Below are 10,216 nucleotides of genomic sequence, written 5' to 3' on the forward strand. Positions count from 1 at the left end.
CCTCAGTCGGGGTCGTCAGGAAGTCTCCTCAGTCGGGGTCGTCTGGAGGTCTTCTCAGTCGGGGTCGTCTGGAGGTCTTCTCAGTCGGGGTCGTCAGGAAGTCTTCTCAGTCGGGGTCGTCAGGAGGTCTTCTCAGTCGGGGTCGTCTGGAGGTCTTCTCAGTCGGGGTCGTCAGGAAGTCTCCTCAGTCGGGGTCGTCTGGAGGTCTTCTCAGTCGGGGTGTAAGAGTCTTTTCAGTCAGGGTCTTTCTTCGGATCATACAGTTAATGCAGAAACAGCTTTTATTTTGAAATCTCCTAAACTATAAATATATGAAGAAACGTTTGTTTACATTACACTGAACAGTTTGAGATGCAACATTGAAAGGTTGATTTCATTTTTATAATAAACAAGGAAAATAAATGAGGATGTTTTAAAAAGTGCTTTTTTGATGTGTGAAGCTGAACAGCTGACTACTCTGAAGTTCTTCTGCTAAGCAGGGATAAAGTGTTTTTTTCTTGTTTATATTTCGCTCTGTTTTCTCCTCATTACAAACTGGGAGAGCAACCAGCATGCAGGTGGGACGCCATGCGTCTCCATGAACAGGGCAGTTTGAGCAGTGAGACCACGTGGACAGTGGTGGAGCGTTGGTTGGAAGGTTCATACCTTTAAAGAAAGACAGTTCAAAGAGTGCATGCAGCAGCACGGGGGTCACTTGTGTCTGGAGCGCACTTGAAGCAGCGTAGGTGTTTGCTCCATGATCCTCAGGAGAAGATTATCAATGTAGTCCTCCAGATCTCGCACCTGAGACTTGACCTTCTTCAGCTCAGCTTCACATTTGTGCAGCTGGGCCTCCTGCCGCTCGGAGGCCGCCTGCTGCTTCTGCATGTCCATCTCCTGCTGCAGCAGCAGAGAGATCAGCTCCATGTTGGTCAGGTGCTGATACTGTGCAGAGTCGTGCACTGTCGCCTCCTGCAGGTGTGGGGTGGAAACAGTGCAGCGGTTTAATAACATTTACAGGAGGACTTTCACATTTAGACACATTGTGAGCTCATTTACTGCCTGATTAAAATGTCTTTACAGGATTTAGTGCTTCACTAGGAGAACAAGCAGCACTTTGTTTGTTTGTGGTCTCCTTTAACGTCAGCCTTTAAAGGTTGTCATCTTTAAATATGAACTTAACTGAATTGAAATTAACTTTGAATGTTGACAAAACGGTTTCTATGTTTTTCACAAACCGTCGTTCACGATGTGAAACTGAACCAAAAGTCAGAATTGAAGGTCAGGAAATTTTAAATGTCGATCAAATTAAATATTTAGGAGTCATTCTTGACCCAAACTTAAATTTCAAAAAACATGTTAAAAAGTTAGCCAATACGTTGAAATTTAACACAGCAAATTGTAGATATATTAGGAACTCTCTCACTCTAGATGCCTGGAATCATTATACAAAATCTCTCTTAAGGTCCATGACAAGAAATCACGGCTATATCACCACTGTCATATTCTTAAAAAATACAGTATGTTAAGTTTTGAAAATATAATCATATATTCAAATCTTTGCCTGCTGTTCAAGATAGTTAATGGTATGGTAGCTCCTCTGTTAAAAAGGTTTATCTCACTCAGCTCAGAAATCACATCTCGAACCACTCAGTCGACGGTTCGAGGCCAGTGTTGGATTCCTAACAGCATTCAGCAGCTCAGCTTTCTCCAGTGTGGCCGTCAGACAGTGGAATAAGTTACCAACAGAGCTGACCTCATTTTAACACTTTTTCACATCAGGCCAAAAAATGGCTTCTTTTAAAACAAGCCTGCTCCCACAGTGTCATGTAATTAGTTTGTATGTGAAAGTTAGTACCTCTTTTTATCCAGTATGTTTTTAGTGTATGTGATAGTTTTGAATGTAATGCTTTGGAGTGAACATACTCTGTAGGTTAACAACAGCCTGCCCAGGGACTGCAGGTGGAAATTAGCACAAGTGCTACAACCTGGTACATCTCTCCTCTCTGAGGTTAATGTATGTTGTACACTGTTCAAATAAATAAATAAATGAAATGAAACTTGAAGTGTTGCACTGACACTCTTTCTCTTTAAATTTTAATGGGATTGATTTCTTTGGCACTCACTGGAAGCAGCACTATATGTCTTAGTTGTTATCCTAGTGTTTGCTGTTTTATTTTGTAGTTCCCAGTATTTCTTGTCTCACTTCCTCCCTCGGTCTGGATTCTCTCTATTTTGATTGACTGTCGAACAAACTGTCACACCGCGAGTATTTATGAATGACTGTACCTGACTCTTCTCAGGCTCTGCTGCCACCTGCTGGCTGGTGGTGCGTCCAGGGTGGATGGTAGACTTTAGCTTGTCCAGAACAGATCGACTCTCTTTCTTCTCTGATTGGCTGGAGGTCAACGGCTTCACTGGATGAGTTCTGCAAGGTCATGAGGTCAGACTTGGTAAATAAACGCATCACTTTGTTACTGCTTGATTACTTTAATCTGACTTACTACTTGAGTCTGATTTACTGATTTACTCCTCGACTACTTGAGTCTGATTTACTGATTTACTCCTCGACTACTTGAGTCTGATTTACTGATTTACTCCTCGACTACTTGAGTCTGATTTACAGCAACAACGACAACAACAGAGCTGTTTTACATGAGTCTGGTTCTGGTCCAGGTTTCTGTCTGTTCTACATGAGTCTGGTGCTGATCCAGGTTTATTGTTGTATCTTTGTAAATAATATAACAAAGAGTGTGGTCTCAACCTGCTGTAAAGTGACTGCAGATCTTTGTTATGTATTGGCTCTGTATAAATGAAGATCTAAAGGGTCTACAGGGACCTGTGACTTCAGACTGCCCTGATGTATCAGGTGATCAAAGTCGCAGAAAAAGAATCTACGTTTAGAACAAAGTGTGAGAAAAACACAAAGTAACAGAAGCACACGAGAAATAATGAGAGGCAAAACAAAAAAGAGAAGCAGAGGAAGGAGTGAAGCAGCAGGTTTCATCCAAACAACTTGGATGAAAAGAGAAAACGTGTAAAGTCATCTATCAGCAAACAAGCAGGCCAGCAGCAAACAAAGCAAATGGAGGCCAAAATGAAAAGACTTGTGTCTGTTATTCCACATTTAAAACAACTTGTAAACACCTACACATGTGGTTTCCTGGAGTGAGGATCCTCACCTGCTCTGCTGATGGGGAAGGTTGCTAGCTGGCTGAGTCTCCTCAGGCAAAAGTGAGTACTGTGCATCGCTCAGAGGCTGGTCAGTGGTGGAGAAGGGGGCTACATCCAGAGTAGTGTTGGCTCCAGCACAGGACCCCGTGCTTGAAGGATTTATGGGGGAGCAACAGACAAGGGTGGGTTGGAGTGTTGCTTGTGTTTCAACTGACAGAAGGTTAGGGGTGGAGAGAGGATCTGGCAAAGACTGGCCAATCTTTGTCTTTGAAGGGGTTCTGGAGTTTGGGGACACTTTTGCATGAAGGTCTTCAAAACTGATGTCAGAAGAAACTTTTGAAGATATTGGTGGTGGGTTCTTAGACTCGTTAGGATTAGTTTGGTCTTTGACTGTGCTCTCTATTTGGGAATCTGTCTGCTTATTTAATGACAATAAGCTAGAAAGAGCTGATTTAGTGGGCTGATAAGACAAAGGTCCTTCACTGATGCCTGAGATATTTTTAACAAGGGACAACAGCTGTTCAAAATCTCTGTCACTGCTTATGTTATGGATGTTTGGGCTGCCACGACTGTTCTGGGGAGACACTCCTTTTGGTCTAAAGCGCGCACTAACTACACCTGAGAATGACTCCTTCTGATTAGCTATGCCTGGTGGATTTCCATTATCATCAAAGTCTGTGTGTGTTGTTTTAAATTCACTTCCTGGTGTATCCTGTCTTGGTTCCGTTTCATCATCAAACTGATGACATGTTTTGTTTTGTGATGTTACAGCTGTAATCACTTCGCTGTTTACCTTGGAGTTACCATTTGTTGCCATGTTATTCAGTTCACATCGACAATCTTGGCAATTTTCTTGACAAACCAGTGAGAGCTTGCTAGATGATGATGTAATTTCAAAAGAAGAGTTTATCTCAGGTATGTAGGTGTCCTTCAAGGTGAACATATCCTCTGGTGGGGTCGACGTGTTTGTATGAAAAGCAGCTATTTGTGAATCTTGTGGCAGCTGTGGAACAATCCCACCAAAACTGTCGATGCCTCTGAGTGTGTCGACTATCTCTGACTGTGAAGAGCCATCTGAGTCAATGAAGCCAAAATCTGAATTATTAACATTCATGTTTAAATCTCCCAAAGTTAAAGAGAAAGACACATTATTATTAATGTATTCAGCTTCTGGTTCGGACTCTTTGTCCTCTACTGAAGGAGGCTTCATCTCTTGGACCTTTCCTTCTCGCTTTGAGCCAGTAACAGATGACAAGCTCAATAGGTCAGCAACAGATATCTCACTATCCACAATCTTTTTAGAACCTGAGTTCATTGATGTGATCCTTCTAGCTTCTTCAGCATGCTTCGATGGAAGATGGCTGTCTACTTTGGGTTGTCCGTAGCGTCCTTGACAAACACGTCCATACAAATCTTGCTCAAACAGCATTCCTCGCCAGCAGTCAGCGTTATCTTCCAAAGGTTCATACTTAAACATCTTCAGCCTCTCTTCAGACACAAATGCAGGTGAAGTAATGTTTGTGTAAGGCTGGGAGTGGACACTTAGGGAGTCTGAGGTCTCACTGACTGTGTGAGGATCTGGAGATCTACTGTTTCTCTTTGATTCACCCTCTCTTTCACGTTGCAGCGAGGCAACGCCGGTCTGTGAGAGAAGGTAGGCTTCTTTGTGGACAGCAAGCTCTTGACCTCTGTGCAGCCAACCGTCCGAGTAGATCTCATTCACTGAGTTTCGTAAAAGTCTCCTTGGAGGTAAAGGTGGAGGCTCTTCCTCACATGCTTCCAGTTCTTGTGCTAGACTTTTGGTGTTTATTGGAGGGTTACTACGTTTACAAGAGGAAGTTGGACTAGTTCTTGGCTGAGGAAGACTTCCTTTAGGTGAGTTAAGCCTGCTTGATGCAAAGGCATCAAAAGAGTCGTCCCATTCTGCTGATGTCTCCACCATTGAACGAGGGGCTGTTTGGTTAGAGGAGTAATGGTTGCCAATTTTGGGCAGTAATGCAGGGAGGGATATCTGTCTCGCTACGGGCCTGGGGCGATCCCGCTTCATGGAAGCCATATTTGGAGCATTGACATTGTGAGCAGGGTTGGGTGTGCAGGAATGAGATGGTAAAGTATCGTAATGGAAGGGGGACTTCTGTAACTCTTCAGCTATGAGCTCCTCAAAAAAGGGGTTGTGTTGCACATGTGAGGGGAAAGGAGCAGGAGGGGAGATCGGGGTTGAGGCAGGAGAAGAGGTGAAAGGATTGGTGTTACTGCAGTCATCAGGTGAGACATAACCTGAGGGGGAGGAGTACTGAGGGGGTACAGGGGAGCGGAGAGGGAGGGGAGGGAGTGCGTCTGAGCTGCTTTCTACCTTAGGAGAAACTTCCAGCCTGTAGTGGGAAATAGGGCACAATAGTCCTCTTAGTTAATGATGTGCCAGGTTACCAAATGGGGAACATATTTCTTACACAAACAAGGAAGACAACCAAGAAACGAGCAGAAATTCCTCAACAGAATGTGCCCAACGTCAGTTGCTATAACAGTGGCCAAATGAAAAAATTGTTAAAAAAAAAAAAGCAACACAAATTTAATAAAAAGCAAAGCACATTTGCAAAATAATCAAGCAAAACAAATAAATCAAATGCATTGTAGCCATTCCAGATCATCAGAGATTGTGGTTACTGAGCTCGTACTTTCCCAACATGGAATGATTTCATAATGTCCTTTATGAAAGAACATTTACCCAAAGCCTAACAATGCATCTTTGAAAGAGAACCAGGAATACGCTGGAGCGTTACCTTGTGGAGAGTGTAGCATGAGATAATGGTACAGCATGGTCGTAAAATGGAGAATGCTATGAACTTAATCAACTCCATTTTCGAAATGGGCAAGGAGCCGTGCAAACACTGAACTCAGGACACTCAACAAGAAGCAGGACTCCCAGAGCCTGTCATTCGTCAAACACTGTAGAGAAGAGAGACTCACCTTGGCTTGTTCTGGGAGTCACCTGAGCCAAACCAGCCTCTCAGCCTCCCCTCAGATGCAGACGACTGGTTCAAATCAGACTTAGCTGGGAGAGACTCACTCCTTCCCCCAGAGAATAACGTCATTCTTAGCTTCCTCCCTTTCTCAGGGGAGCCAGCAGCAGAGGCAGCAACTGGCAAGGCTGCCTGACCGGTGCGACCTCCTGCCTGAGCTTGCTGACTGGATGGAGATGATGCCTGAGATTCCTTTTCATCCTCTCTTTCATCTTTCTTCATCTTGTCAAAAGACCAGCGCCGGCCCTCTGAGTAGGAACCTTTGTCTTCGCTCCTCTTGGTGATGTTCTGCAGGGAGCGAGACAGCGGGGAGCACTTCTCCAGCAGGACCAGCTTCGAGGGGTGGGCTCCTGAAATCCTTGGAGTGGATGGCTCAGAGTCGTAAATGTGGCTCCCATTTATACACAAGGAAGACTTGGACTGGGTCATGGTCTGACCCTTGAGAGACTCCAGTGCCGGATTTGTTCGGGGGAAAGCTGTTGTGATCTTGCTGGCTTCGTCGCTGAAAGCTCGCTTGTGTGTGAGAACCCTTGTGGTGTGCTGGCTGGTGAGTACTGTTGGAAGGACACAGCACTGGGTTATGAACACAAGTCAATTACAGCAAATGTATTTAAATCGGTACATTCACAGATCTATTAAATCAAAAGTAAACATTTTTCTTTTAACCAGTCTTTCCCTAAACAGGCTACAACAATACAGAAACCAATTTGGGGAAGAGTAAAGAAGGCAACATTTGCAGTGAAGTATTTACCTAATTATACATCTATCCAACAAGTGGAAGTTCAATTATCACTCTTCCTTTCAGCTTAAGTGTTGACCAACTCTAAAGGGTTTCAACTGAAGCTGCTAACTAGCTTGACTAAATGAAGCTAATCGCTAACTTGCCCATTAGTAAGAGGGGATCAGACTCCTGGATTAAATGCTAACCCTGCAGAGCTGTATTTAGTCAAACCTCTGCTCATTGAAAACCATGCTTGTTCATCGTTCATAAAAACAGAATTTTCTGATACTTGCTATGGCTTAAATTAGAGGTGTTTTAAAGTTTAAAGTCGACTTGATTTTAAACTCTCAGATAGTGTGAATGCTGCAAAGTTTCAGATCAGGAGGTGAACGCATGTTGGAGTAATCCCAGGATGAGTCTGCAGAGGGCGCTCTAAGTTTGAATAGGTCTACTTTATTTAATAAGACTGTGTTCAGCTGTGATGTCATGGACTCATAGGTCCTCTCAGCCTACCTTGTTTTGCTAAATCTGTCTCTCCGTAGTGGGTGTCCACTCTCACTTTGCTGCTGTAGACGGGAGAGCTTGGAGGGTCAGACATCAGGTCCAGGCTGGGTGGGGGGCCGGGGTTTTCACTGGCCATAGATGAAACACTACTGTCTGAAGCCAGCGATGAGCATGACCTGGTGTCAGAAGACTTTCGCAGCCTTCCTTTGAAGAAATCTTTAACCTTACTCCTTTTCTCCACTGCTATCTCCACATCCTGTGATTCCACCGCTACGCCACCTTCCTCTCCAAACGGCTGCCCCAGGGACGCCGACAGGGCTGCGTAACGGCCCGGCACAATGGCTGAGGAAGACTCCATGTCCCCCCTCTTCCTGCCTGTGACACGATCCTTGAGTTTACCAAACGCGGAGCGCGGTTTGTCCTTCATGGTGAGGTCAAACATGCTGGCTGTCATGTTGTTGCGTGTGAACTGAACCGTTACCTGAAGTTCACCACGTTCCTTCTCCTTCCGTCCAGCCTTAGAATTGAGCTTAAACCATCTGGAGCCAACAAAAGAAAAGAAACAGTCAATATCCACCGTGTGCTCAGCTGTGTGTAAACCACAGTCACTTCTGTTCAATGACTCTAAACAACACAGAGACTCATGGAGCACCTAGCTGTCATCCTGAACAATCAGTTACACGTCAAGTACTTTTTACACTGTGTGTGTGTGTGTGTGTGTGTGTGTGTGTGTGTGTGACCCCCGACTGTGTCAGCGCTCTTCCTGCTGCCAAGTAGAAAAGGGGCGGAGCCAGTTAATTTGATATCATGCACCTGAGCAGGCTGGGTCTGAGTATTTCAGCTTCTCAGTCTCTCTCATCATCACGTCACATTCACCCTTCCAGCCAGCACTGTCACACATCAACTATCCTTTAAATAACTAGAAAAGTGTGCGGTCTCTCTCGACCTTAGTTTCAAATACACTATTATAACTATACTATAAACTATTCTTTGAGACAGTGGGTATATAATAATATATAATAATATAAATATAAGAGACACGTATGTGTAAAGGGATCATGCAGAGTCTTTGTGGCAGCTGAACTTGTTTCACAGTAAATCTGATCTGATTTGCAATGCATTGTGGGTGCTGCTCCTGGAGGGTATCAATCTCTAATGATCATGGGAGTGCACGACAGTCAGATCAGTCCCATCATTCAGTCCTGACTCATGAGGTGTAAAGATGATTGTAAATCAACAGGACAGGGAGAAGACACTGTCTCATTGGTTAAAGCCAGTATTAAAGTCTGAGTCCTGGCCCTGATCCTCTTCATCATATTGTCTCTCTAACTGACCAGATGCATTAGCTGATGCAGGTGACATAAAGAATCCGAACAGGACGTACTCATCTCGAGGACACATCCCGTCCTGAAATATCTTCTCCAGAGGAATAATGGTTTGACCGAGAAACACGTCCAGACCGATGAGCACGCGGTGCATGACGGTGAGGACCAGGTCTCCGCTCCCCGGGGGGTAGGAGCTCCGGCCGCCGTCCTCCAGGATTCCCGGGAGAAGCTCGAAAGAGCACTCCTCATTCCACTCGGGCACCTCGGCCTTCTCCACCAATCCGGTGGTGTACTTTTCCTTCCCCACCTGGATGATGGTGTACAGGTAGCGGCTGCCGTGCTTGCCCTTGGTCCGCAGTCCTCTCGCGCGGAGGACGGTGACATTCACATGAGTGGGCACCCATCTTTGATCATCGTCCAGATCGATCAGTGACATCATCTTGGACCGATGCTGCTAATGTGTGCTTAAATACGCACAATGTCTTTAATTCCTTTGTCGTACCTGTGGGCTGAGAGACCCCCCCCCCCCTGCACTGAGCTCCGTGCTGCGCCAAAAACCTCTGCAGAATCCGTCAGTCCGCTGAAGAGCCTCAGAGAGTTTATCTGAGGTCACTTTCTAGACAACATACCGGGCTCAACTTAAAGCTCCGCATGCCATTCCCAAATCCAATCAGAGCAAACCATGTGAGTCCGGCTCTAAGTCCGCTCCTCCTGCGTGTCGCATCACTTAGTCTAAAGTCCAAAATGTGCTCCTGACTATGTCCACGACCAGCCCACCCTCCTCCAGACCCTCATGCAGCAGCAGCAGGCCCGTACTCAGAGAGGGAGCTGCCGCAGAATGACTGAGAAGAAGCTCCGTCACAGGCGCAGAAGCGTCGAGTCACAGCTGACAGGATGATGCTGCTGATGAGACATGCACACAGTCTGCACAACACATGAGTCCACGCGACTTTCTGGGCGGAACCATTCAACCGAAACAAAAGATTTCCTCTTTATTTGATCAGAATTAATTTCCCCAATAAATGACATGATGCAGACAGCCAATAAAAAACGAGCTATCAAAATAAGTTGGTGAAAATAAAGATGAAATAGGATAAATTAATCTAGACTATGTTTTTAATGTTCTTTGTGGACCCTGAAACATGATGTCACTGTTAATTTAAAGAGGCAGTCCTTCTGATGGACTGCATCAGGTTTCTGCTATTCACAGATATACAGCGTCCTCTGGTGGAGAACAGAGGCAGTGCATGTACTGAAGACTCTTTTCACGTGTTCACATGAAAACAATAACATGTCGATGTAACTTAAATGTCTGGAGAGTAATAATCTGTCTTGTTAGGATGAGTCGTGATTATAACCCCGGTCCTTTTGACATGTGTATTATTCTGCAGCTCTGCTCTTCCAAACATCAACTCTGATGTCAGTTTGAGTTCTATTAAACTCCAATTAAGAGTTTTTAGTTTGTTATGAATCAGACTGAAAAACACCAGCAA

General features: G+C 44.9%; 1 protein-coding gene across 2 annotated transcripts; it reads right to left on the bottom strand.

Moving 5' to 3' along the window:
- Positions 1–359: 359 nt before the first annotated feature.
- On the bottom strand, positions 360–9,586 carry rab11fip5b (RAB11 family interacting protein 5b (class I)). 2 transcript variants are annotated; one of them, XM_079373133.1, is made up of 6 exons: positions 8,783–9,586; positions 7,408–7,937; positions 6,121–6,727; positions 3,162–5,525; positions 2,269–2,407; positions 360–951 (listed from the first exon to the last, which is right to left on the bottom strand). In XM_079373133.1, the coding sequence occupies exons 1-6, from the start codon at positions 9,160–9,162 to the stop codon at positions 691–693; spliced, it is 4,281 nt and encodes a 1,426-aa protein (XP_079229259.1). In that variant the 5' UTR covers positions 9,163–9,586; the 3' UTR covers positions 360–690. The 2 variants fall into 2 exon arrangements, with proteins under 2 accessions (XP_079229259.1, XP_079229260.1); XM_079373134.1 differs by lacking the exon at positions 3,162–5,525.
- Positions 9,587–10,216: the final 630 nt, after the last annotated feature.

The sequence above is a fragment of the Symphodus melops genome (assembly GCF_947650265.1).
Source record: "Symphodus melops genome assembly, contig: scaffold_285, whole genome shotgun sequence".
NCBI lineage: Eukaryota > Metazoa > Chordata > Actinopteri > Labriformes > Labridae > Symphodus > Symphodus melops.